The sequence below is a fragment of the Thamnophis sirtalis genome, unplaced genomic scaffold, assembly GCF_051295495.1.
Source record: "Thamnophis sirtalis isolate CommonGarterSnake01/CBP01778 unplaced genomic scaffold, rThaSir2_p1.2 scaffold_2, whole genome shotgun sequence".
Classification (NCBI taxonomy): Eukaryota; Metazoa; Chordata; class Lepidosauria; order Squamata; family Natricidae; genus Thamnophis; species Thamnophis sirtalis.
The window spans coordinates 48,112,148-48,139,813 of NW_028261382.1; the positions used below are offsets into that span (position 1 = coordinate 48,112,148).

At 46.0% G+C, this 27,666-nt stretch overlaps 2 protein-coding genes across 8 annotated transcripts; one reads left to right on the forward strand and one right to left on the reverse strand.

The window, feature by feature from the left end:
- Window positions 1-780: 780 nt before the first annotated feature.
- LOC106548293 (uncharacterized) lies at window positions 781-24,170 on the forward strand. 7 transcript variants are annotated; one of them, XM_087705349.1, is made up of 5 exons: window positions 3,108-3,306; window positions 4,373-4,578; window positions 4,721-6,395; window positions 9,020-9,112; window positions 21,146-24,170. In XM_087705349.1, exons 3-4 carry the CDS (start codon window positions 4,762-4,764, stop codon window positions 9,021-9,023), a joined length of 1,638 nt encoding a protein of 545 aa, XP_087561475.1. In that variant the 5' UTR covers window positions 3,108-3,306; window positions 4,373-4,578; window positions 4,721-4,761; the 3' UTR covers window positions 9,024-9,112; window positions 21,146-24,170. The 7 variants fall into 7 exon arrangements, with proteins under 7 accessions (XP_087561472.1, XP_087561475.1, XP_087561469.1 ...); XM_087705346.1 differs by lacking the exons at window positions 3,108-3,306; window positions 9,020-9,112; window positions 21,146-24,170 and adding an exon at window positions 781-1,011 and having other exon boundaries at window positions 4,721-8,634; XM_087705342.1 differs by lacking the exons at window positions 9,020-9,112; window positions 21,146-24,170 and having other exon boundaries at window positions 3,109-3,306; window positions 4,721-8,634.
- On the reverse strand, window positions 13,125-27,625 carry FRMD8 (FERM domain containing 8). The gene is made up of 10 exons (XM_087705350.1): window positions 27,216-27,625; window positions 26,125-26,292; window positions 24,997-25,098; window positions 23,285-23,343; window positions 21,209-21,375; window positions 18,976-19,197; window positions 18,400-18,523; window positions 17,064-17,207; window positions 15,572-15,758; window positions 13,125-14,023 (listed from the first exon to the last, which is right to left on the reverse strand). Exons 1-10 carry the CDS (start codon window positions 27,295-27,297, stop codon window positions 13,905-13,907), a joined length of 1,374 nt encoding a protein of 457 aa, XP_087561476.1. The 5' UTR covers window positions 27,298-27,625; the 3' UTR covers window positions 13,125-13,904.
- Between the last annotated feature and the right edge of the window lie 41 nt (window positions 27,626-27,666).

Consider the following 27,666-nt stretch of genomic DNA (forward strand, 5'->3'; position numbering starts at 1 on the left):
AAAAAAAATGAAGGGGCATAAAAGTGCATTTATCGCGTTTTCCTTAGAACAATTAGCTGAACTGCCTTCTTTATCATTATTTTAGGTAGTAAAACCTCATCTAGAACAGGAATGAGAGGAGTCCGGAATAGTTTTTGACACCATACACCACGATGTACTTGTTCTCACATGACAGTTGGAGATGAGGCTTGGTAGAAGGTTTGTTACAGATTAACAGAGTTGGAAGGGATCTTGTAGGACATCTAGTCCAGCCCCCCCCCCCCTGCCCAAGCAGACTCTACACCATTTTTAACAAATGGCAGTCCAGTCTCTTCTTGAAGGCTTCCAGTGTTGAAATTTTCACAACTTCTGTCCCATGGGTTTAATTGCTCTCACTGTTCTTCCCTTACTGTGTGGTATCTGTGGGGTGGGGGTGGGGAAGGTGAGAAGAGATTGCCCTAATAGCTCATTGGGGGGGGGTCCCGAAGAGTCAATTCCCTCACCCCTACTTTAACAGGATAGCAGTTGCTTTGAGGACCATTACCATCAATAGCAATCTCTATGGAGATTCGCAGTCATCCAGGTCATGGTTGTCCCAAAGGTGTTTTTTCAGGAGGCAAGAAAGTCCAGTTGCCTTCCTAAAAAAGCACATTTGGGACATCAATATCAACATTTCCGTCTGGATGGGGCCAGGTATGCTGTAGAAGCCAGATAGGATGTCTATTTCTATGGGATGAAACAGGCTGAAGGTAAATATTAACCAGATGTACGTTTTGTTTAAGGACCACCTGTGTGCTCCAGCCTTAACTTCAGATGGGGTGTCGCTGTCAGCAAGTCCTCAAAATGGAAATCCTGCTGGATGGACGGTGGAGGCCATGGCAGGAGTCCTATGCCCAACTCTGCCTGGTGCAGAGCTGGACCTTATGACCACCTGATCAGATCGCCACCATGTGCCACTGAAGATTACACAGAAATGTGGCTACTTGGATGCTGCTTCAGACACCCATGTTGTGGGTGCTCCATTGCCTGTCGGTAGGTTTCGGGCTTCAATTCAGAATGCTGTTTTGACCTTTTAGAGCCACTCATTAGATTAGGCTCCATAAGTATTTTCAGACCACTGTTTGCAAATACTGGTTATTATTGGAGATCCTTTTAGTCCCCTCCACTTGGGAGAGTAAGAAGGGGGTAGAGTTTTGTGAGGTGGCCTCCATCTGTTGGAATGGCCTCCCTTAGAAATCTCAATTCCCTTCCCAGATGTTTATGAGATTGATTGGATTGGTGCCAATGAGTTTTCTCACTTGGATGATTTTACTTCTTTATGTTTTCTTTCTTCAGTTTTATCATTTATTATTTTATCCAGCTTTATATTCTATGACAATTGCAGCTCAGAGGGGGTAATTTGTGTTGTTAGTTGCGAAGTCGTATCCAACCCATCGTGACCCCATGGACAACATTCCCCCAGGCCTTCCAGTCCTCTACCATTATCTGGAGTCCATTGAAGCTCACCCCGACTTCTTCAATGACTCCATCCAGCCACCTCACTCTCTGCCGTCCCCTTCTTCTTCTTTTGCCCTCCATTGTTCCCAGCATGAGGCTCTTCTTCAGGGAGTCCTTCCTTCTCATTTGATGGCTCATTCAACTCTCATTGAGTTTCCTTTTCAGGATCTGGCCTTCTAAAGAGCAGTCAGAGTTGATCTCCTCTAGGATTGACCAGTTGGATGGCCTTGCAGTCCAAGGGACTCACAGGAGGTAGGTAGGTAGGTAGGTAGGTAGGTAGGTAGGTAGGTAGGTAGGTAGGTAGATAGATAGATAGATAGATAGATAGATAGATAGATAGATAGATAGATAGATAGATAGATAGATAGATAGATAGATAGATAGATAGATAGATAGATAGATAGATAGATAGATAAACAGATAGATAGATGATAGAGCAGCCAGGGTGGATCTCCTCTAGGACTGACCGGTTGGATGGTCTTGCAGTCCAAGGGACTCAATGCGGGAGTCTTCTCCAGCACCAGAGTTCAAAGGCCTCCATTCTTTGGCGCTCAGCCTTCCTTATGGTCCAACCTTCACAGACATCCATGGCAACTGGGAAAACCATCGCCTTGAATAGGCGCACTTTTGTTGGCAGGGTGATGCCTCTGCTTTTTAGTAGGCTGTCTAGATTTGCCATTACTTTCCTCCCTACGAGCAAGCCTCTTTTAATTTCTTGGTGATAATTAGCTGTAAAGAAATGTCCGCAGAAAATAATGACTCATTGCTTGTGCTTTTCCACTGTCATGGAAAGCTCTGCCTTTTCAGCAGTCTGAGTCCTAAGAAGAAAAGGGCAGCCATGTCAGATGGAGGTTCCTGGAGATGATTGAATTTGCAGAAGTTTAAGGAGGCTGGCGTGTGGGCCATGACGTTGCTGACAATTCTGAGTCTGCACAAAACTTCACCACACCTCCCTTGATAAATTATACTACAGTCAGCCAGGAGCCACGGCTTCCAAAATACCGAACTAAAACCAAGTGAACCATAGTGGGGCACACAGGGTATCTAAATCCAGATACTGAATCGCATTCTGAATTAAGCCGTCAAGTGTTTTTATTCTTGTCTGTTAAACAAATAGTGAAGCTATGTTCCTGTGAGCCCTAAATCGTGGCTTACAAATCAGTATGCCTGCACAAATGTGTATTTGTGTCATTGTGCACAAACAATGGCGTCAGGTGCCTAAACATAATACACAGACTAGGGTTAAAGGCCATGCTTAATTGATGTGGGGCGTGCAGTTTCTGTGACTGTGACCTGTTGCACAAGGCATCTGGAAGACCAAGTCAAGTAAGAAGTAAAAAAGAAACACAGTCAATACTTTGTTATTTGTTTATTTAGAGGGATTTAGAAATCCAGCCTCTCGCCCTTTGTTCCATATTCGCTGTGTTGTATATATCCAGGGGGGAAAAAACAATCCTGTGTGCGCATGTGTTGGTTTTCCAAACAGAACAGCAACCGCAGAATTATATAAATGTGCAAACTCACCCTAAGGGTGGCGGCTCCCCCCCCCACCTTTTGATTGAATTCTGTAGGATGCGGCTATTTGTGGTGGCTTGGAGGGGGAGGATCTGCAAAATGGCGAATCAGCAGCCGGATCTTGTTTTACTTCCTCTTCCCCCCCCTCCCCCCCATCACCATCACCTCCCTGGAGCTGCATGGAATTTTCCTCCATCCAGGCTTGTGCGTAGGGTGAGTGTGTGGATGCGTGAGAGTTCAATTCCAGGATTTTTGGAGGGCACCGAAAGGAAAGAAGGCACCCAGAGCTTTCTCTGTGTGCCTGCCTTCTATGAGGTGAGATTAACAGGCGCAAGGGGGTTGGCTAGAGGGACACCCTCTTTAGGAGTGCCTGGATCTGTGGGACTGCCCTAGCTAGCTTGCAAGAATCCAGACAGCCACTAAGTGGCCAGCAAACGGAATACAGAAAGCCCTGCGTCCTTGTTCCATGGTCTGGAGTTTGCACTCAGATACGGCTTTGCACCCTTTCCTTTACCTCTTTTTCTATTTGGCGTGGTTGTCCGGTGTTGCGTTAATTCATTGTCGTTCGAGAGTCTAGCAATAATACCGTCATAAAACATCTTAAAAGCTCTTTGGTGGCCCCACGATCAACGCGAAAGAATTCAGTCAGCCCCAAGGAGCACAAAGCAGAAAAGAGGCCAGGACAGAAGGAATGTGATGGGGAGGGTTGAAGGGGAACAAACTTTAAGGGAGCCGATGCATACTGTACTTCATTGAATATTGTTACCTAAGTAGCTACGAGTACTGTTTCTTCCCCCTGTAAAAAAGCAGACAATAAATCCTAATAAAGATGATAGCAATAGCAATAGCAATAGCAGTAGACTTATATACCGCTTCATAGGCCTTCCAGGCCTCTCTAAGCGGTTTACAGAGAGTCAGCATATTGCCCCCAACAATCTGGGTCCTCATTTTACCCACCTCGGAAGGATGGAAGGCTGAGTCAACCCTGAGCCGGTGAGATTTGAACCGCTGACCTGCTGATCTAGCAGTAGCCTGCAGTGCTGCATTTTAACCACTGCGCCACCTTGGCATCAAGGCGTACCCATTGGGGAAATAGGCATTTGGCCGAGGAAGGTCCAGGCTTTAAATACACGTTTTTCTCCATGGCTACACGTGCAGTGCAGTATCTGCTTGTGCCCACGGCCATGTTAGCAATAAAAAGGTGGGATCTTATATCTAGGATAAGAGTGGGAGGACGGGGTGGCTTGGTGCAGGTCTGCAGTTTTGGAGCAGAGAATCTTAAGTCAGTTTCCAGCCAGATCCTAGAGTTAGGAAGTGCTGAGATCAAGGCCAGAAACACTTCCTGTTACTAGAGAATCTGATCTCTCTTCTATTCCCCTAGATATGTGAAATGTTTGTTGCTGTTTGTAACTATTTAAGTGACAATAAGAACAACAAAAAGACGTTTCTTCAAAATTGAAACTGATCAGAATAAGCTAAGGAGCACAATGTCTCAAGAATGACTCTCTGGACATTGAATATCAAAATTAAGACAGCTGCTAAACTTAACCTTCAATAAGTGTCATCCTTCAGCCTAAATCAGTTTTGGTAAGCAAAAAAAAAATATTTCTAATTATAAACATACTAAATGTGTGTAGAATAAATATTTAATACAAAATAGAATATATCGATTGAATATATTGATTGTTAGCGTTTATCCTGACTTTGCTCTTGTACTTTGTTGCTACAGTATTCCCAGGCTGGATTTGGGAGCCACACCCAACATAGAAAATGCCTAAACGAAAATGCGTCTTTACCGACAAACTGAAGCAGAAATATCCTCATTTCCGCAAAGGTAGAGATGACTATGAAGCGGAGTGCTTGGTCTGCAAAGCTGGCACATTTGTGTCAGTTGCACATAAAGGTGCCAGTGACCTGGACTACCACATGTCCTCCGAAAAGCACAAGAAAGCTCTTGGAGGAGATAGTTGGTCTGCAAAGCTGACCGAATTTCTGGGGACTCCAGGCACGAAAGCTGAGGATGCTCTTGCTGCAGCGGACAGCATGCTACCCTTGCACACCATCCCAAGTTGCAACAGTTACAAAACAACAGGCCGCACGTCTGAGTTGTTCAGAAAAATATTTCCTGACACAGAGATAGCGCAGAAATTTTCCAACACCTGGACCAGGACAGATAGTCTCGAGAACTCTGTGCTTGCCCAACATGCAGTGAGCCTTGACCTGAAGGCCTTGGAGGAACATGGCATCCCTTTCTGCGGGGTGGCTATAGATGACAGCAGCCACAGGGCCCTGAAAATGGTCCCGGTACTCATCCAATATTACGACTACAGGAACGGCGGCTTGAAGACCAAACTCCTGGAACTCCAGGAAAGTCCCACTGAGATGGATCTTTCAGACTCTCTGGTCAAAGCTCTTAAGAAACACAGGTTGCTTCAGAAGTGTGTGGCGTTCGCGGGGGACAACTGCAACACCATGTTTGGTGACGTTGGGCAAGAGGAAGAGGCGAGGGTCGTGTTCACCAGGCTGAAGAAATCCCTCCAGAGAGAGACGTTGATCGGGGTGCACTGCCCTGCCCACGTTTTGCACAACTGCATCCACCACGGAGCAGACGCCCTCGAGGTGGACGTTGAGAACATCATCCTCAAGATCTACCAGTACTTCCACATCTACGCGGTGCGGACGGAGCCCCTGCAAGAATACTGTGACTTTGTGGAGGCGGAATACAAGCGGCTGCTCTCCCACGTCAGGACCCGCTGGCTCTCCTTGTTCCCAGGCATCACGAAGCTGCTCCAGATGCATTCGGCCCTGAAGTCCTTCTTCTTGAGCCAGAGCAACCCGCCCGCCGTGCTCAAGAGCTTCTTTGAGCACGAGTTCGGGGAGCTCTACCTTTGGCACATGCACTCGCTGATGAACGCCTTCCATTTGCACATCGAGGAGATGGAGCGGGAAAATAACTCCCTGGTGGAGGTGATGAAGACGCTGGACTCCGTGCACACCATCCTGCTTGACCGTCGAGCCCAGAACTTCATGTCCCTGACGGTGAAGGGGATGCTTGCCGACAAGCGCAAGGAGGGCCTGGAGGCCGGATGTGATGCCTTCTCCGAGGCCGTGCGTCGCCTCTACAGTCATTGCATCGACTACCTGGAGATGTGGATGGCGTCTCTGCAAGAGTTTTCCTGCTTCGCCTGGATGGCCCTGAGTGACACACCCAGCTGGAGTGACGTGGAAGCGTGTATCACGTATTTGATTGATAAAGGCGTCGAGATTGATGACATCAGGTGTTTTGATCAGTTCAACAACCTGAAAAAATTTGTGGAAGCTTCCAGCGATGAAGAGGAGTTCCAGCATCTGCTTTCACATCAAAAGTGGACCAAATACTTCCTGAAGGCCAAAGCCATCGAATGGTATTCAGAACTGTTAAAAATTGCCCAGTTCTTCTTCGCAATTCCCTCCCACAGTGTAAATATGGAATGGAGCACTTCTTTTCATTGATACGAGACCTGTGGGGCAAGGAAAGGGCCTGTTCAAACGGCCCACCATTTAGTTTTAAAAATAACTGTTGGAAACATTTTTTTGTGCATGCTTTGCTCTAAAGAGAAAGGCTATGTGTCTTTTGGGGTGTACCGTCTGTGCACAGTAGAGTTTTAGGGCAGAAGCCCCCCAACCTTTTGGGTGTCGGCGTTCCATGGAACCTGAAGTGAACCTGGCTGAGCCCCATCCTGGAGGCTTCAGGGACCAGTTCCGGGGAGAATGGTTTTTCTGTGGACTGAAGTGGGTATGGTTTCACATGCTGCCTACATCCCATGGATGGGGCTTTGCTTGATTGTGTTGCCCACACCGATGCCATTCCATGGACTGGGGGGGGGGGTGTTTGAAGATTCCTGCTTAGAATATCATCTATAATTAGAAGTATCCGTAATAGTTGTTCTATTTCTGTTGTTAGTCGTGGCCTTTAACCTCTTTACTGATTCATACATCTTTCCATTGAACCAGGTTTGGGATGGATAGCAAAATTGAAGGGGGGAAAACTCTTTTTCGCAAGTTATTTTTACTTTCGAAGGCAGTTTTGCGATGTCACGAAGTTGGCAGCCTCACAGGGTAGTGCAGAACAAGATGTTCTGCAATCTGGAATCTTCTCCCTGAGCTCTGCTGTAAAGGTTCAATAACATCTGAAAAGCAGCAGTCTTTTAGGAGCTGAGACTTCATTTCCAAGCTTAATAGCTCTTTCACTTCTTAATAGCTGCACTGATGGATAAAGTGGACATGCTACCCTGTTTCCCTGAAAATAAGCCCTCTCCGGATAATAAGCTTATTGGGCTTATTATCCGGGGATATAATAAGCCCGGATAATAGCTTATGTATAAGCTATTATAAATAGCTTATTTATAAGAGCAACCAAGATGATTAGGGGAACGGTTTCAGGAACTGGGTAGCCTATTGAAAAGAAGGACTGGGGTGACATGATAGCAGCCTTCCAATATCTGAGGGGTTGTTACAAAGGAGAGGGAGTCAACCTTTTCTCCAAAGCATCTGAAGGCAGGAGAAATAACAGGTGGAAACTTGTCAAGAAGAGATCCAATTTAGAACTAAGGAGGAATTTCCTGACTGAGAACAATTAACCAGTTGGAACGGATTGCCTTCAGAAGTTGTGGGCGCTCCATCTTTGGAGGATTTTAAGAAGAGATTGGGCAGCCATTTATTTGTCTCGCATTTGTGTCGGGTCTCCTGCTTGAGTAGGGAGTTGGACTAGAAGACGTCCAAGGTCCCTTCCAATTGTGATATTCTGTTCTGTACTAGCTGATAACCCAGGTATTTATTTATGCTAATCCTGCATTAGACAGGAAAAGGAATTAATTACATCCGTAGTGTCAAGTCAAAGTAATGCTGAAACACACACACACACACACACACACACACACACCAAAGGGGTGTTAGGGGTATCTTAACCCCCCCCCCCCATAGTATTTGTTTCCAGAGAGTAAGTCATTTGTGTACCAAGTGTGGTTGAAATTTGTTCGAGGTGTTCCAGAGTTATGCTGGTGTACACACACACACGCATACACACAGCCATTTTTAGATAGATAGAAGATTCTGTCCTTGCTCCTCTGGCCATGGGAGTTGTACATTTGGAAGGCAGTGGGCGGGGCTGTTAAAGATTGTGTATTAGTTAAAGAGGCTGGTGAACACACATCACTGTGTTTTAAACCCGTAATATAAAGGGGTGGTGAATCCTTTCTGCATTGTTTCTCGTATGTCGTGTGTGTACAATTTTCCTAGCTCAGTTATTGACTAAACCTATTTATGTGGCTTTATAGAAAATAAACAGGAAACCATAAAAAGTGCTCCCGAGAGAGATACAAATCAAGTTTAACCAATGAATCCCTACTCTAATCTGATTGGAGATTAGATTTCTAATCTAATCTCATTTTAAAAAACAAAATAACCCAATTCCATTGTATCTATGATATGCAATGACGATTAAGGTTATACTATTGGGTTAAATGCATTGTACAAGCAGGGAACAAATACCTATACCAAGTTTTATGGATGCTTATGATCACAAGGTAGCTGACTCAGGCGTCAGTTGGACTTGCAAGCTGGTTTGAGCCCTTACAATAAATACATTTGATCATCTCTGCTTAAGATGACTTCTCTTCCTACGAATCCAAAGAGGGAGGGAAGGGGAGAAGGAAGAGCAAGCTGAAAAGCCGACATGCTAGCCCTTTGTGTTAAAATCCTTTACAACTGATGTTGTTTCCACACCAAACATCATACAAAAGGATGAAGCCAGGGGGAGGGGGGGGAAGCACATTTTGTATCCCTGAGCTGGGAGCTGCAAGGCTGATCCGGAGGATGAGTCACGGGCTCCCCAGGGGCCTCTATGATGAGGCCAGACCTGCTGCTTCTGATGCTATTTGGGACTCGGATCCCGCCTGCCTGTGACACAGTCCAACAGGAAGTGGTGTGTGCTGAATGGAAACAACAAACGCTGTTCAATCCCTGACTGGTTTCTCCTGCTTGGCTTCAGGTAATGGATGGATTCATGCAATATCCTAACTTCGAAATCCAGGTGGCTGGAAATGCAGCGCTGCTTCTGTTCCCAGAACATGTCATGTCCCAGGTAAATAACATACTGACTTAAAATACAGGTAGTTCTCGACTTAACAACAGTTCACTTACTGACCGTTCACGGTTTTAAAACAGCACTGAAAAAAGTGACATAGGAGCCCTTTTCACATGACTATTGCAGCATCCCCTGGTCACGTGATCAAAATTCAGAGGCTTGCCAACTGACTCAGGTGACACATGCGGTGTGCCAGGAAGAGGTGATCCCCTTTTGTAACCTGACAAAGTCAACAAGGCAGCCAGATTCAATTAACAGCCATTGTGACTAACAACTGCAGTGGTTCACTTAAGAAACGTGTCGTAAAACGGGATTAAGCTCTCTTAGGAAATTTCTCAGTAACATAAATGTCGGGCTTAATTGAGGTCGTAAGTCGAGGACTACCTGTATTGAGAACTTGTTCCTACAATATACTGGACCAAAAATGATGCAATCTTATTTTAAAGAGAACCATAGAAGAGACCATTATGCCAGTGTTTCTCAACCTTGGCAACTTGAAGATGACTGGACTTCAATTCCCAGAATACCCCAGCCAGCGAATGCTGGCTGGGGAATTCTGGGAGTTGAAGTCCAGACATCTTCAAGTTGCCAAGGTTGAGAAACACTGCATTATGCTATCCAGTGGTGCAATTCAATTTTTTTTACTACCGGTTCTATGGGTGTGGCAGGGAAAGGTGCCCATGCAGAATCCCCATTCCCTCCCAATCAGCTGAGACTCAGGAGGGGGCAGGGCCAGTCAGAGGTGGTATTTACCCGTTCTCAGAACTACTCAAAATTTCCACTCCCGGTTCTTCAGAACCTGCTGAATACCAACCTCTGATGCTAATCTAGTCTAATTTCTTCTGTGTATAGAAAGTACCTCTGGCAAATGAGCTACAAAAAATTGTAGAAAATTCATTTCTGATTCACGGGTTAAGTTCCTATAACACATCCAACTTTGTTCCTGTGTTACATCATTTTCTGGTTTTGCCCAATACAAACTGGACTGAGCTGGTTGCAGATTATACACTCAACCTAATCCTGGTTAAAACTGGGGAGGATTAGCCTGACTTGTGAATGCAGCTTTTTAGGTCTTGGACTAACCTAGGTAAAGATTCCTCCCTTGCACATATGTGCTAGTCGTTCCTGGCTCTAGGGGGCAGTGCTATCTGTGTTTCAAAGCCGAAGAGCCAGCGCTGTCCGAAGACGACTCCGTGGTCATGTGGATGGCATGACTAAACACCAAAGGCGCATGGAACGCTGTTCCCTTCCCACCAAAGGTGGTTCTTATTTTTCTACTTGCATTTTTTACGTGCTTTCGAACTGCTAGGTTGGCAGAAGCTGGGACAAGCAATGGGAGCTCACTCTGTTATGCGGCACTAGGGATTCGAACTGCTGACCTTCTGATTGACAAGCTCAGCGTCTTAGCCACTGAGCCACCACGCCCCTATTGGACTAACCTAGTGATGAGCAAACCTATCTTTGTCAAGGGAAACCAGTAACTTGGGAGGGGAAATCCTATTTCTGTTAACTTTTGGGCAGCCGCCTCCAACATCCTACTTATTCTAGCTCTCGTGTCACACCCCAATCATCTTTATCATCATCTACAGACAGAAAGACGTGCAAACTGGGAGGTGAATTATGGGTCACGTCACCCTCAGCAGAGATCAGGCATGCTGCCCCGTGCTCTGCATCCTCTGGGTGAGTCACCACAAAGTGATCTGCAGAAGTGATGACTCTCCATCCTGCACACCATACCTTTGGCTGCAGCCGGGCTCCACAAAGCAGGAAGAACACAATTATCTTTGCCACGCCTGCATCCCTCCTCTAAACTGAGCTTCGCAAACTCTGCTGTGCTTTTTGAAGAGGCAACTGGACTTTCCGGTTTTTCTTTGAAGATGTTTCGCTTCTCATCCCAGATGCTTCTTCAGCTCTGCCTTCCTGCGCAAAAGGTTAATCATAATCGAGAGGGAAAGGACCTCGGAGGTCTTCTAGTCCATCCCGCTGCTCAAGCAGACCACCATTCCAGACAAGTGACTGTCCGGTCTCTTCTTGAAAATCTCCAATAATGGAGCACCCACAACCTCTGGTGGCAACCTGTTCCACTGGCTAATTGTTCTCACTGCGAGGAAGTTTCTCCTTAATCCCAGGCTGCTTCCCTCCTTGATTAGTTTCCATCCATTGCTTCTTGTCCTGCCTTCTGGTGCTTTGGAGAATAGGCTGACCCCCCCCCTTCTTTGGGGCAGCCCCTCAAATACTGGGACACTGCTATCATGTGTCCCCCCCCCCACAAGTCTTTCTTTTCTTTAAACTAGGAATTCTTTAAATTCCTGCAGCCGTTCTTCATAGGTTTTTGTCTCCAGGCCCTTAATCGACTTAGTTGCTCTTCTTTGCACTTTTTTCAAAGCCTCAACCATCTTTGCTTTCACAGGTTATAGGCGGATTTCCCAAAGCAATACTAGTCTTTTCTTCAAACTTGTCTTAAGCATTAAACGGAAGGCTTGGCAACCCCGAGGACTGCAAACTCCAGAGGTTTATGGCCTTTTAGCAGTCTAGAAATTTGTAGCAGCTGCTCACCCCCCTCTGGTGGACCAGTTTGGGAACAGCAACAAGGATCCTCACCCATCAAGTGTTTGTAAACAGTTGCAGCATGCCCGGTAATGCCAATCACAGCTGCCCCTTCGGGGCATGATTCCTTATCCTTTTCAAAATCGGTGTCAGACCTGCCCCAGCTGAGTCACTAGAAAAGAAAGACCCTCGATTCCATTTGGTTGAAGTGACAAGAAGTTCTTTTACAAATGGTTATTGGTAGCAGTGAGAGGAGGCTAGAACTAAAGTTCCTGCGCAAAAGGATGAATCAGAATAGAGCTGGAAGGGACCTTGGAGGTCTTCTAGTCCAACCCACTCCCGCCCCTTAAGCAGGAGACCCTAGACCATTTCAGACAGGTGGCTGTCCAGTCTATTCTTAAAAACTTCCAGGGATGGAAGCCCCTATAACTGTTCCAATGAATTGTCCTCACAACCCATGGACTTTGCTTCTCAGGTCGTAAAAGTGGATCACATGGCCCCGGGACACTGCAAACCCAAATAAAAGTGAGTCAGTTGTCAAGCATCCAAATGTAACTCACATAACGACGAGGATGCTGCAATGGGATAAGTCATTTTTTTCAGTACCGTTGCAACTTTGAACAGTCGCTAAATGAACTTGTAAGTCGAGGACTACCTGCATAATTCCTATATGCTGGACATTGTGGAAAACCAAACTCTAGGTTTAGTATGGCAAGCATGTTATAGAAACTCAGCCATTTTCTGAAACGCTTCACTGCTTGTAGAAATTTTGCTCATTATTTTATCATTCTAATTTTGGGTGGGATGGAGATATTAAGGTAAAGGCTCCCCTCACACATATATACTAGTCGTTCCTGACTCTAGGGGGCAATGCTCATCTCCGTTTCAAAGCCGAAGAGCCAGTGCTGTCCGAATACGTCTCCGTGGTCATGTGGCCGGCATGACTCAATGCCGAAGGCCCACGGAATGCTGTTCCCTTCCCACCAAAGGTGGCGCCTACTTTTCAACTTGCATTTTTAACATGCTTTCGAATGGCTAGGTTGGCAGAAGCTGGGACAAGGAACAGGAGCTCACTCTGTTACGTGGCGCTAGGGATTCGAATCGCCAAATTGCCAACCTTTCTGATCGACCTCAGTGTCTTAGCCACCGAGCCCCTGCGTCCCTGTGGAGATATTACACACACGCATATTGGCTGTGTGATGCTTCCCCCCGCCCCAATTGTAACTTACTACATGTGCAAACACAGACACCCTGTTTTGTTAATGTAGACCTATCCACTTCCCGTGACTGCAATGGAAGGTCACATCACACAATCAGCCTTTAAAACACCCTTTCTGCTAATCTGAGCAGCCAGAATTAATTGTGGCTTAGCCAAACATGAATTTAATTAGTGCCAGCACTGGGGGAAACTAATCAATTCAAAGGAATGTCACGCAGGTGTGTTTTTTTAAATTCTTGTTTTTATTGCAACACCTCCCTAGGTAAAAGTCAACAAGTGGACAAACAAGAGCCTGAAAATGGAAGTCTGTTTGTTTTAAACGGGGGGGGGGGGGTGGACTCTTTTTTCCAAACAGAAATTCAGAGGGGGATACAAACCAGCGATCACCCAGATGCATTTCTCTTGGTGTTGGACAAAAGAGAAGCCAGTAGCCCCCAAAACAGCGCAGAAATTTCCAGGCACAGAGGAAAGAGACCCTCCTCAAATATACAGTCCATTGCAAAAAAAAAAGAAAAGGGGTCATTTTATCATTCTGCCCCCCACACCACCTCAAAATGCCTCCCCTTCCCTCAAACAGAGTCTCATTCCAAAGGTTTGAGCTACAAACAACTCTGATTCACACAGAAGATGGGGATTGTGACATAATCCTCCCCCCCCAAATCATACAGAAGCAGGAAGAAATCAGCAATTGAGGATTACAACTCGTGGCCAAATAAGTTTGGAGGGGGAAAATGTAACACTTATGCAAGCAAGGAGAACGGATCTCTTACGGCAGCTCTGCTGCAATGCTAGGAACAAACTCAAACATCTGGATTTAAGGTAGCTTGGTAGATTCTTGACGGCCCCAACCCTTGTAAGACTGAGCGCAGGAATGAAGTCGGACACTGTAAGGAAATCTACACAGGGAGTTGGAGGTAGAGCAGCAAGTACAACCTGGAGGCAGAGTCAAGGCTGCTGGCCTTTGAGTCAACTTGCCCCCAAAGTGATCTGGTCCCCTTTCTACCCCAGGAACAAAAATGGGGATCAGCCCTGTTCTAAGTTCTCAGCTGCCCGTACCGCTGAGTAGGAGGTAGGGGCGTTCGACAGCTGGCGGCCAAAGAAGGATGTCGTACGACGAGGTTTCACCCGCTTGATCTCTTTCCCTGGAGCAAGGAAGAAGCAGAGACACGTATAAGTAGAGATAAGAGCACGAAGCAATAGCACTTAAGACTTATATACCACTTCAGAATGTGTTGACAGCCCTCTATAAGCGGTTTACAGAGTCAGCACATCGCCCACAACAACCTGGGACCTCGGAAGGCTGAGTCAACCTTGATTTGGTCAGAATCGAACTGCTGGCAGTAGGTAGAATTAGTCTGCAACACAGCACTCTCTAAGGGGTTTATAGAAGCAGCATATTGCCGCAACAACCTGGGCCCTCATTTTACTGACCTCAGAAGGATGGAAGGCTGATCCGGTCAGAATCAAACTGCTGGCAGTGGGCAGAATTAGTCTGCAATACTGCATTCTAACCACTATGACACCGTGGCATGAATACCATAGCAGAACAATAAGCAATAGCACTTAAGACTTATATACCACTTCATGGTGATTTACAATCCTCTCTGTAAACAGTTTACAGAGTCAACCTCTTGCCCCCAACCATCTGGGTCATTTTACCGACCTCGGAGGACAGCAGACTGAGTCAATCTTGAGCCAGTGAGAACTGAACTGCCGGCAGTTAGCAGAAGTAGCCTACAATGCTGCATTCTAGGCACTGTGCCACCACACCATATACCAACCCTACAACAATCAGTGTCTGGGTTCATACATCACAGCCTAACCAGGGTTTGTTGACCACATATCGGTTGGTGCGCAAAGCTGGGAACTATAATTTACAAATCCTATTGGCAGGAATCAGGCAATCGCCAAATAATTTTTTTTAGCCCCGTGAGCACACTGGGATTTTAGACAGCCTATTTACAAATTTGGTTTCCATTTTTTTTAAAATTCAGATTTAACAGAGTCGGAAGGGACCTTGTAGGTCATCTAGTCCAACCCCCCGCCCAAGCAGGAGACCCTACACCATTTCTGACAGGTCGCAGTCCAGTCTCTTCTTCAAAGCCTCCAGGGATGAAGCTCCCACAACCTCCGAAGGCAAATTCTGTTCCATGGGTTGATTGTTCTCACTATCAGGAAATTTCTCCTTATTTCCAGGTTGAATCTCTCCTTGGTCAGTTTCCATCCATATTATTCCTTGTCTGGCCTTCAGGTGCTTTGGAAAATAGCTCGTCTCCTTCCTCCTCTCTGTGGCAGCCCCTCAACTATTGGAAGATGCTCTCCTGTCTCCCCTGGTCCTTCTCTTCCCTCGACTAGCCAGGCCCAGTTCCTGCAACCGTTCATCGTATGTTTGAGCCTCCAGTCCCCTCATCATCCTGGTTGCTCTTCTCTGCACTCTTTCTAGAGTCTTAACCTCTTTTTCATAGTGTGGTGACCAAAACTGGATAAAGGATTCTAGGTGTGGTCGTACTAAGGCTTTATAGAGTGGTATTAGCACCTCCCTTGATCTTGATTTTATCCCTCTGTTAATGCAGCTTAGGATTGCATTGGCTTTTTTGGCTGCCACCGCACACGGCTGACTCCTATTGAGCTGGTTGTCCACTAAGACTGCAAGATCCCTCTCACAGCTACCCACAGTTTCCCCAGCTTACCTTCCTCAACGTAGTCTATGGTGGCTAAGCGCTGGATCCGGCTACAGAGCACGCTGCTCTGTCGCTGAATTTTGGGTGGCTGCTGATCAGACATGGGCACTGCGGCCGTGGCGGGCTCCGAATCCAGCCCCCTGGCAGATGCGTTCAGCTCAATACAATATTCGATTAAACTACTCATCAGCTCGGCCTGTAAAGAGAGATGGCAGGTAGTCCTCAACTTACGACCACAATTGAGCCCAACATGTTATGTTGCCATGCGAGACATCAGTTAAGTGGGTTTTGCCCCACTTTGCAACTTTTGTCGCCAGAGTTGTTAAGCGAATCACTGCAAGCTGTTAAATTAGTCACCTGGCTGTTAAGTGAATCTGGTTTCCCCATTGACTTTGCGTGTTAGGAGGGGGATCACGTGACCCCCAAGACGCTGCTACCGTCATAAATACAAGTCGGTCGTCAAGCACCTAAATTTTGATTGTGGGACCCTGGGAAGACTGTAACGGTTGTAAGCCCGAAAAACGGTCATTAAGTCACATTTTTCAGTGCCATTGTAACTTGAAACGGTCACTAAATAAACTGTTGTAAGTTGAGGACTGACTGTATATTCTAGCACTCTGTTGGAGAACAGTGAAGAAAAGTGGAATGCCAGAAAAGAAAAAGGATAGAGGCAGTCCTCAAATTGCGATGACAACTGAGCCCAGGAAATAATTTTATCATATTTTTTGGAGTATAAGATGCTCCAAAATATAAGACGCATCGCGTTTTTGGGGAGGAAAACAACGGGGGGAAAAATCTGCTTCTGCCTCCCAGCAATTTGCCTCCTTGTAGCAAACAGCAAGCAGTACAGACGATATACACTGTTTGCAGTGTTACATTTCAGACTATACTTGTACAGATGCTGTTAAAATTGATGTGGCTTTCTGGAAGTCTATGTTATTCTCTGCTATTTAAAAGAAGAGACAACAGCACTGGGCCTCTCTTCAGATCGAGCATTTATTTTAAAAAGCTTCTTCATTTCGTTAAGCTGCCTAGAGCAACAATAAAGCAGTCTTTAAGAAATAAATCTGATAATTTGAACATTGTATAGGCATTTGTAGTTATTGACTTACCTCCTTGCAGCAAACAGCCTGATTAGCAGAAGAAAAAAAATCTGTCTCTGCCTCCCAGTTTCACTTTCAGTTTCAGCAGGGCCCCCCCCTCTCACCAGCTGTTTCAGGCTGCCGGGATTGCTATGGCCTATGGCAGCCTCCGTAAGCCCCATTTTCCCCCGTTTGCTGCAAGGAGGTAAATTGCTGGGAGGCAGAGGCCAAAGGGTGGGGGGACGGTGGGTGGGTGGGACTACATTCAGTGTATAAGGCGCACCCAAATTCTCACCCTTTTTAGGGGGGGGGAAGGTGCATCTTATACTCTGAAAAATACGGTAATTGTAATGTAAATTACTATGGGAAACACAAACACACCCATTAAAGTTCAAATAGCTCCCCCAGCATACACATACTTGCTTAGAGTAAATCTTGAGCAACTTGTTCACTTGCTGGCCTTCATTTTCCCCATCGAATTCCAACCACAGGATAGGTTCCTCCTCGTTTGGAACCGTGTGATCCCACGATAACTGCTGGAACCTCAGGCCCAGCAGGACATACTACAGAAAAAGGCAGAAATGTTTTATCCGGGAGGCGAAACGAGAGAAGGGCCTGTCATCAACTTTGTCCCATCTAGGATCTGAGCCTTGATTAGCCATCCAAATGTAAAAGAAAACCCTTCCAGGTAGTCCTCGACCTACGACCACTATTGAGCCCAGAATTTCAGTTCTTGAGCGAGACATTTGTTTAGTGGTTGCCCTCTCCCCTCTTTGGAAGAGCTTTATTGTTCCCGCTCCTTAAGAAAGTTCAAAACACCCTTAAAAATCCATCTCATCCTGGGCATCCCTTTTTTTTAAAAAATTATTACCATCTGGCAGCCAGTACAGGACAATAGAAACCAGGACAAATAGGTTGAAAAACGGCTTCTATCCCAGAGCTGAAACTATGTTGAATTCTACGGTATAGTGCAATATTAAGGCAATATCAGGGGTTTTCATTTCAATTGTATAGAATGGGAAGGGTATGTTTTTGTGTTTTATTTTTACTGTTGTAATGTACACTGAAGAGAGCATTTAGTTTCGTTGCACGAGGTGCAACGACAATAAACTAACTAAAAAAATTCGGTTCTTAAGTGAGACATTTGTTCATTGAGTTTTGCCCCCGTTTTACGACCTCTCTTGCCACAGTTGTTAAGCGAATTGCTGCAGTTGTTAAGTTAGTAGCAGGGTCGTTAAGTGAATCGGGTTTCCTCACTGACTTGGCTTGTTTGAAGGTGGCAAAAGGGGACCACGTGACCCCGGGGACCCAGCCACCGTCATAAATATGAGTCGGTTGCCAAGCGTCTGAATTTCGATCATGGAGATGCCGCAATGTGTCGTAAGTGTGAAAAACGGTCCTCACTTTTCTCAGTGCTGTTGTAACATTGATCACTAAATGAACGGGTTGTAAGTCGAGGATCCCCCTGTACTGAATAAGTGAGATCAACCCATGGAACAGAAGTTGTCTTCGGAAGTTGTGGGAGCTTCATCCTTGGAAGCTTTCAAGAAGAGACTGGACTGCCCTCTGTCAGAAACAGTGCAGGGTCTCCTGCTTGGAAGTGGGGTTGGACTAGATGACCTACAAGGCCCCTTCCAACTCTGTTAATCTAATCTAATAACAGGTCATCTCATCTACCCGGTAAGTCAAATCAATAAAAAGGGCGAAGACCCCCAAATGGCTCAGCCAACCCCCACACAGCCCTTCCCAGTTTACCTTCTCTTTGGTGTCCATGACATAGACGCCTTCCAGGCTAATGGCCACCGTCACGGCTTTGCGGCCAGCCCGATGTAGCAATCCCTGAACCGGCTTGTCTATTTCCCCAAAGAAGAAGGCACAGCTGCAGAGAGAGGGGAGGGGGAGAGAGAGAAAAAGAGAGGAGAGAGAGAGAGAAAGAAAGAAGAGAAAGAAAAAAAGAAAGGAGAGAAAGGGAGAGAAAAAGAGAGAGAAAGAAGGGAAAGAGGAAGAAAGAGAAAAGGAGAGGAAAGAGAAAGAAAGAGGAGATAGAAAGAGGAGGGAAAGAAAGGAGAGATACAGGAGAAAAAGAGAAAGGAGAGCGAGAGAAAGGGAGAGAAAACAAAAGGGACAGAGAAAGAGAAGGGAGAGATAAAGAAGGGAGAAAGAGAAAAAGAGAGAAATAGAGAAAGACGAAAAAGAAAGGAGAACGAGAGAAAGAGAGAGAGAGGAAAAAAGAGAGAGAGACGGACAAAAGAGCGTCAGTTGTGATCTGTGACTGACGCCTTGCCAAACTTCTCCTGGGCTTCCTGGTTCCACGCAGCCACCCAAACCTACCCGTAATAAGGAAGCTCGTGGCACTTTTGCAGGTAGGCGTGGTACAACCTGAGCAGAGTGGCGTGTTCTTCGCAAGCCCCAGCCTCCGGGACCTCGCGAAAGGCCCGCAGGAGACCCTGCTCGCTGACGGGCGGACGGGAGCCGGTCCGTTTGCGAAGGCTGGAAAAGAGCTTGTGGCCTCGATGGCAAAGGTGGGAGGGCAGGAAGCAATCCAGCTTCTCTCTAGGAAGGAAGGAAGGAAGGAAGGAAAGGAAAACAAAAATGAAAGAAGAACAGAAATTCCCCCTCGGCCAGCGGTTCCCAGTCCTTGCTCCCCCTCCCTGCTTTCAGAAGAGAACAGAATCGATAGAGGTAGTCCTCGGCTTAGGACCACAGCTGAGCCCAACATGTCTGTTGTTAAGTCAGACATTTGTTTAATTAATTTTGCCCCATTTTATGATCTTTCTTGCCTCCGTTGTTGAGTGAATCACTGCAGTTGTTAGCAACAGCACTTAGACTTATATACCGCTTCACGGTGCTTTCTAGCCCTCTCTAAGCGGTTTACAGAGTCAGCCTATTGTCCCCAACAATCTGGGTCCTCATTTTACTGATCTGGGAAGGATGGATGGCTGAGTGAGCTGGTCAGGATCGAACTGCTGGCAATGGGCAGAATTACCCTGCAATCCTGCATTCCAACTACTGTGCAGGTAGGTAGATAGATAGGAAGGGAAGATAGCAATAGCACTTAGACTTATATACCACTTTACGGTGCTTTACAGCCATTTACAGAGTCAGCTTCTTGTCCCCAACGATCTGGGTCCTCGTTTTACCAACCTCGGAAGGACGGAAGGCTGAGTCAACCTTGAACCGATCAGGATTGAACTCCTGGCTGTGGGCAGAATTAGCCTACAATCCTGCATTCTGACCCAGAGGGAGGGAGGGAGGGAGGGAGGGAGGAAGGAAGGAAGGAAGGAAGGGGAATAGCAATACCGCTTAGACTTATGTACCGCTTCACAGTGCTTTCCAGCCCTCTCTAAGGGGTTCACAGAGCCAGCGTCTTCACCCCCCCAACAATCTGGGTCCTCGTTTTACCAACCTCGGAAGGATGGAAGGCTGAGTCAACCTTGAACCGGTCAGGATTGAACTCCTGGCTGTGGGCAGAATTAGCGTGCAATCCTGCATTCTAACCCGGAAGGAGGGAGGGAGGGAGGGAGGAAGGAAAGAAAGGAAGGAAGGAAGGAAGGAAGGAAGGAAGGAAGGAAGGAAGGAAGGAAGGAAGGAAGGGCAATAGCAATACCGCTTAGAGTTATGTACCGCTTCACAGTGCTTTCCAGCCCTCTCTAAGGGGTTCACAGAGCCAGCGTCTTCACCCCCCCCAACAATCTGGGTCCTCGTTTTACCAACCTCGGAAGGATGGAAGGCTGAGTCAACCTTGAGGCTGGCAAGATTCGATCTGCTAAATTTCAGGCAGCTGGCAGGCAGCCCTGCAGTGCTGCATTCTAACCACTGCACCACCGCAGCTCTTCGCAACATGGTTGCTAAGTGAATCCAGCTTCCCCATTGACTTTGCTGGTCAGAAGGTTGCAAAAGGGGATCACGTGATCCCGGGACCCAGCAACTGTCATAAACAGGAGTCAGTTGCTGAACATCTGGATTTTGATCACACGACCATGAGGATGCTGGAACGGTCCTAACTGTGGACAATGGTCCTAAGTCACTTTATCTAGTGCCACTGTAACTTTGAACGGTCACTAAATGAACTGTTGTAAGTCGAGGACTGCCTGAACATGTTTTTCACCATTATTTCTAACTCTTAAAGATTTCTGAAGGATCCATCTCATCCTGGGCACCTTTTTTTTGAACTATTACCTTCTGGCAGCTGGTACAGGACAATAAGAACAAGGGCAAACAGGCTGAAAAAAGTAAAATAAAAAGTAAAGTAAAAAGTAAAAGAAAGTAAAAAGTAAAGTAAAGTAAAAAGTAAAATAAAAAGTAAAGTAAAAAGTAAAAGAAAGTAAAAAGTAAAGTAAAGTAAAAAGTAAAGTAAAAAGTAAAATAAAGTAAAAAGTAAAGTAAAGTAAAAAGTAAAATAAAAAGTAAAGTAAAAAGTAAAATAAAGTAAAAAGTAAAAAATAAAGTAAAGTAAAAAGTAAATGTAAAGTAAACTAAACTAAACTTAATTTTTCACCAGTCTGCTTCAAAGAAACTTTTCTTGAGAAACACAGAATTGACTTGCTGTTTGGGTTCCACCTACTTCAGGAACGAAGCCGTGTGCTGCTCCGGGTTGTAGGGGCCTAAGTTGATTCGGCAAACCAGGGCTCCCAACGCGTCACAATCGGCCGGGTCACACGGAAACCTCCCTTCCAGGACGTTGTGCTTGGCCTCTTCGTACAAGAGCCGCAGAACGTCTTCATCCTGAATCTGGAGGGGGGGAAAATCAATACAGAACCTTAAAAGTTATCAGCTAGCAACATCACGCCAGGTGAACACAGGTAGTCCTCGAACTACAACAGTTCGTTTAGCGACTGTCCAAAGTTACAGCTCCGCCCCCTAGAGTCGGGAACGACTAGCACGTATGTGTGAGGGGAACTTTACCTTTTAAACACAGGATGAACTGCGTTCAATCAAAAGTGAATGATATATCTACATATCCTTAATTTACGTATCCATTCATTCCTTTCCTGCATTCTTGTCATACAAAGAATCGTGAAATTTAGGTTTTTTAACGATTCCATAATGGCAAAAAGACAATCCAAAATTATACAACCCTGAGTTTTCTTTACCCTGTCACCCACACCCCTCTGCACCCCCAAAACAAACAAGGATTTGGGTAGAAAAATCCCCAATTTTTGGAATAACCAAAATTCCCATCTCTCTCAGGTAAAGATAAAGATTCCCCTTGCAGATTTGTGCTAGCGGTTCCTGATTCTAGGGGGAGGTGCTCATATCAGTTTCAAAGCCGAAGAGCCAGCGCTGTCCGAAGACGTCTCCATGGTCATGTGGCCAGCATGACTCAACGCCAACGGCGCACGGAGAGCTGTTGCCTTCCCACCAAAGGTGGTTCCTATTTTCCTACTTGCATTTTTTCATGCTTTTGAACTGCTAGGTTGGCAGAAGCTGGGACAAGTCACGGGAGCTCACTCCGTTACGCGGCACTAGGGATTCGAACCTCTGAGCTGCCGATCTTTTCTGATCGACAAGCTCAGCATCTTAGCCACTGAGCCACCGCCTCCTTTAACCATACCATACCTGGTTTTTTTAAAAGACTTAAAAAATTTTTTTTAATCATTCATGTATTAACCGCAGCTAGAATTGTATTTGCACAACATTGGAAAAGTGTAGTGATCCCTACTGATGAGAAGGTGATAAGGAAAATATTAGCATGTGCAGAAATGAACAGATTAACATTAGCAATTAAGGAGAAAGAGCAAACTGTATATTATATGATTTGGGAAGTATTTTACCAATGGTTGGAGAAAAAAGAAAGGAGTTTGGAAATGAAAGCTAAAAAATTAGACAATACTCTGAGATAAAGATATAAAACTGTTAGTATGTGTATGATAAGAATAATGATGTTCAATGTTGATATACTATTATTAGAAGATAGAAGAAAAATGGAGAGTTCTATAACGTTTAAATGCTCAATATATTATAATACTAAACTTAGGGAAATAATGTTAATGTGAAAGATGTGGCAAAAGAGAAACGATATTGCACAGAGGTGTTTGTACCCAGACGACGCACTGCCTAAGGAAAGATGGAGTGTTCATTTTTGCAATTGAAAGATAATAAAACTCTTTAAAATAAATAAATAAAAGACTTCTAAGAGCAAAGAAAATGAAGCTCTATTCAGCAAGGATTAAAACGATATTTGGGTTTCTGAAATGAAGCATTGACATTTTCTGCTGTAGATGTCAACTCTCCATGTTGACATTCCACACGTACCGTCTGCGGAGCCGGATCTCAGATTACAGTAGCTGGTTTGAGATGGGTTTATCTATTGGGTAATGTGATTTATGACACAGAGTGAGGGGAGGAAAGGAACAGGGGCGAAGTTCAGAAGCAGATAGACAAAGCAAAAGAAATGGCTGCGAATAAATCTTGCCTACTGAAGCTGTTAATAAATCACTGGGTTTTGTATTAAAACATTGGCTCGATTTTTATGAATCAGTTACGGCATCGTTAGGAAACTGTACAGTCGTTCGAACTGACAACTGCTCAACCTATGGGGTGTTGGTATATCGTAAGGGTTGACGGGGGGGGGGGCACATCCTGCCCTAAACCCATACATGGATTTTGCAAGGATCAGCCGGACTCGCTTTGAACTCACCTGCAGCTCCTTCCTTCTCAAAAAAAAGATATTTCTGCGGAATTGAAGTGAGGGTTCGTCTACGAGAAAGTCGGGGAGAAAAAAAAATGGGACAGGCTGTGATTTAAAGCCACTGCAGCATCCCCATGGTCATGTGATCAAAACTTAGACCCTTGGCAACTGACTGGTATTTATGACAGTTGTCATGTCCTGGCAAGGGGTGTGTGTGTCATGTGATCTTTGGACAAGTGAGGGCCCCAGAAACTTTGGGCTCAATTGTTGTTGTAAGTCAAGGACTATCTGTAAATATGCTCCATAAACCTCCAACCGTATCAGCCACAGGTAATCCCCGACTTAACTGTGCAACCCTTCATTTTGTGACGGTGTGACCTTCCAATGGCCCTGGAAAATGGATCCGTGCCTGCTTTCTGCACTTACGAGCGTTGCAGCATCCCCAGGGTCAGAATTAGGATGCTTGGCAATTGACTCATATTTATGACTGTTCCAGTGTCCTGGGATCCCCTTATGGATAGATGGATGGATAAATGGACAAAAGGATGGGGAGTGGCTGGGTGGGATGGATGGACAGATGGATGGACAGACGGACGGACGGATGGAGAGTGGGTACACAGTTACCAAAAAATAGACCTGTGCATGCGTAGAACATAAAAAAGGGGAAGAAAAACATGCTGACCGGAGGACCGGTTCGGAGGCGTGGTAGGCCTGGGTCACTCCAGTTCTGGCGACCCAGGCCAGAAAACCACTATCAGTTCGGCTGAATCGGTCCGAACCAGTAGGAACCCCGCTCTGAAGAGAGCAAGGAAGGAAAAATAAGGAAAGAAGGGAAGGAAGAAGAAGGAAGAAGAAAGGAGAGCAAGGAAGGAAAAATAAGGAAGGAAGGAAGGAAGGAAGGAAGGAAGGAAGGAAGGAAGGAAGGAAGGAGAGATAGGTTGGAAGGAAGAGAAGGAAGGGAGGGATGAAAGAAGGAAGGAGAGATAGGGTGGAAGGAAGGGAAGAAGGAAGGAAGAAAGGAAGGAAGGAAGGAGAGATAGGTTGGAAGGAAGGAAAAGGAAGGGAGAAAGGAAAGAAAGAAGGAAGGAGAGATAGGTTGGAAGGAAGGAAAAGAAGGAAGAGAGGGAGGAAAGAAGGAAGAAGAGATAGGTTGGAAGGAAGGGAAGGAGGAAGGAAGGGAGGAAAGAAGGAAGGAGAGGTAGTTGGAAGGAAGGGAAGGAAGGAGAAATGAAAGGAAGGAAGGAAGGAAGGAGAGATAGGTTGGAAGGAATGAGAAATAGGGTGGAAGGAAGGGAAGGAGGAAGGAAGGAAGGAAGGAAGGATTGAAGGAGAGATAGATTGGAAGGAATGAGAGATAGGGTGGAAGGGAAGGTGGAAGGAAGGAAGGAAGGGACGGAAGGAGAGATAGGTTGGAAGGAAGGAAAAGAAGGAAGGGAGGGAGGAAAGGAGGAAGAAAGGAGGGAAGGGAGGGAGGGTCTGAGGGAAGTCTTGCCTTAGTACTTGACCACCACAGGTGTCCCCGACATGGGTGATATCAAACTCCCGGCCACGCCCCTCCCACCTCCCGAGGTCAAACACAACCCTGAGGCGGCCCTCAATGAAATGGCGCCCGAGACCCCTGCTCTGGGCTTGTAGGTGCAGAGCGGCGCGAAAGCTCTCTGAAGGATTAGAGCCGGGCCTTCTATACGCATCACTTTTGCCCAGGGAGAGCCCGCAAGTACCTTCCACGATCTCATCCACAGGGCAGCTGGTGAACCGTAAGAGCAGCTCCTGCCACTGCCGGCAGATCTTGTACGGTTGGTGTTTGGGTTTCAGCTGAACCCCTGCAACACAGAAAGAGAGGAGGGGGCTTATAACCACGCCCTTCCATTGGCCCCCAAAACCAGTTTGCAGCGCACAAGGAATCCTGGGGGACGATCATCGCTGAAACGTGAGCCAGCCGTGTGCTGCAGTAGCAGCCCCAAAAGCTCTTGCAATCCTTGGTTGTATAAACAGAGCCGAGGTGGCGCAGTGGTTAGAGTGCAGTACTGCAGCCACTTCAGCTGACTGCTAGTTGCAGTTCAGTGGTTCTAATCCCACCGGCTCAAGGTTGACTCAGCCTTCCATCCTTCCGAGGTGGGTGAAATGAGGACCCAGACTGTGGGGGCAATATGCTGACTCTGTAAACTGCTTAGAGAGGGCTGACAGCCCAATGAAGCGGTATATAAGTCTAACTGCTATTGCTATTGCTATAAACAAAGGCACAGCATCAAGGTCACATGAAGTATGAGTAGTGCTTCATAAAGCCTTAGTAAGTGAGGACAATTAACAGTGTTAAGAGCTGGCTGGGGGAATTCTGGGAGTTGAAGTCCACGGGACTTCAAGTCACCAAGGTTGAGAAACACTGAACCAGTGGAACCGCTTGCCACCAGAAGTTGTGGGTTCTCCATTTAGACACCGAGTGCCCAAACTGAAAGGTGCACTCGCGCATGAGCGTTCACAGGCATGCAAGGATATACGCACTTGCGCAGACATGCACGATCACAAGCATGCACATATGCGCATCAAGAGACCCACCGGCAGCGCGACAAGAGGTCCGATCCTTTTTCTTTCGTGACCTTCTGTTTCGTCGTTTGCAGGGATACAGAAGCTCACGAAAGAAACGCCACGCAGATCTGACTTGGGGCGACGGCGCAATGGTTCACCCTCACGGGTGTAGGGTCTCCTGCTTGGGCGGGGGGTTGGACTAGATGACCTCCAAGGCGAGCACACACCACAAAGCCATCTCAACCAGCAAGGCTGCTGAAGCTCCGCTGAGGGTGAAGCTCCGGGAAGGGAGGGGCAGGGGGCGGCCTTCGGAGTCTTCTTACCAAGGAAGGGGGAGACGAGCCACAAGGAAAAGATCTCTTGGGCGCTTTCGGGCAGCTTCAGCACATCCAGGACCATGCGCTGCAACTCGTGAGCTGTGACGGAGGGCAGGTTGTCCATCGTCAGGCGCACCACAGTGTCATCCACCAGGTAAACCAGGACGTCCTGGGCTAAAGTGGAGAGAAAGGAAGAGTGAAAAAAGGACAGTTGCGGTGTTCACACAGCATGACAACCCAATTTAATTCCCTAATTTTCACACAATTCCTTCAACAACAACAGAACGACAAAAAACAAATCCACCTATCGCTAAAAATGAACCACGCTTTGAAGTGTTGGACTAGAAGACCTCCAAGGTCCCTTCCAACTCTGTTATTCTATTCTATTCATTCTAATTCTATTCTATTCTATTCCATTCCATCTATTCTATCCAGAATTTTCTTATTCTATTCTATTCATTTTAATTCTAATTCTATTCTGAATCCCATTCCAATTCCATTCCTATTCTATTTTAATTCTAGTCTCTATTTTCTTTTCTATTCTATTCTGAATTTTCTTATTCTATTCTATTCATTCTAATTCCAATTCTATTCTAGATCCCATTCCAATTCCAGTTCCAATTCTTTTCTATTCTATTCTGAATTTTCTTATTCTATTCCATTCTATTAATTTTAATTCTAGCTCTATTCTATTATCAATCCCATTCCAATCCCATTCCATTCCAATTCCAGTTCCAATTCTATTCTATTCTGAATTTTCTTATTCTATTCTATTCATTCTAATTACAACTGCTGGCATGTTTCCTCTTCACACTGGGTAGACTGGACCGAAGCAACGCAAGTGGCCCGGGACGGCCCTTGGGCTGCATCGAACCACATCACGGGCCGTAGCCGGCACACAGGCCTAGACATTGGATTTTGAATATAGATCTTTTTTTAACACGCTTTGTGTTTTACTAATCTAAGTCAAATGGTAATATATATTGCTCGTCCGTGTATGAATATGCCATACAATAAGTGCATTTAGGAACATGTTCATTTTTACTCATACATCCTTTTGGGGGGGGGGGGCTGGAGGGCATTTTCTTTTCACTCACCGCGAGGACCGGTGGAAGAGACGCTACTTCTCTGAGAACCTTGGCCCCCAATGGGGGGGACCATAAGTTTGTCCGCCTCCATCTGTAACCCAAAAGATAAGAAAAAAAATATTGACCACAATGAAAATAAAATGGTGATAGGAACAATTAATATTATTGTAAGTGTTAGTACAACTGTTATTACACTATTGCAAGAAGTGAAAACCGATAGGAAGGCAATGGAGAACGGGAGAACCACAAAGGCTAAACATGAATGCTGATACAGGAGGCTCACTCCAATACAATACAACAGCAGAGTTGGAAGGGACCTTGGAGGTCTTCTAGTCCAACCCCCTGCCTAGGCAGGAAACCCTACACCACTTCAGACAAATGGCTATCCAAGATCTTCTTAAAGGCTTCCAGTGTTGGGGCATTCACAGCTTCTGGAGGCAACTTCTGTCCCACTGATTCA

Bases quoted from the DNA above. Each gene is read 5' to 3' on its own strand.
- FRMD8 (XM_087705350.1), bottom strand. From the start codon at position 27,297: ATGGAGGCGGACAAACTTATGGTCCCCCCCATTGGGGGCCAAGGTTCT. The intron at 23,344-24,996 runs GTACTTGCGGGC...ACTTTCTCGTAG, and splicing joins TGTGGATGAGATCGTGGAAG to ACGAACCCTCACTTCAATTC. The intron at 15,759-17,063 runs GTATGTGTATGC...CTCTCTTTACAG, and splicing joins TCAAGATTTACTCTAAGCAA to GCCGAGCTGATGAGTAGTTT.
- LOC106548293 (XM_087705346.1), top strand. From the start codon at position 4,762: ATGCCTAAACGAAAATGCGTCTTTACCGACAAACTGAAGCAGAAATAT.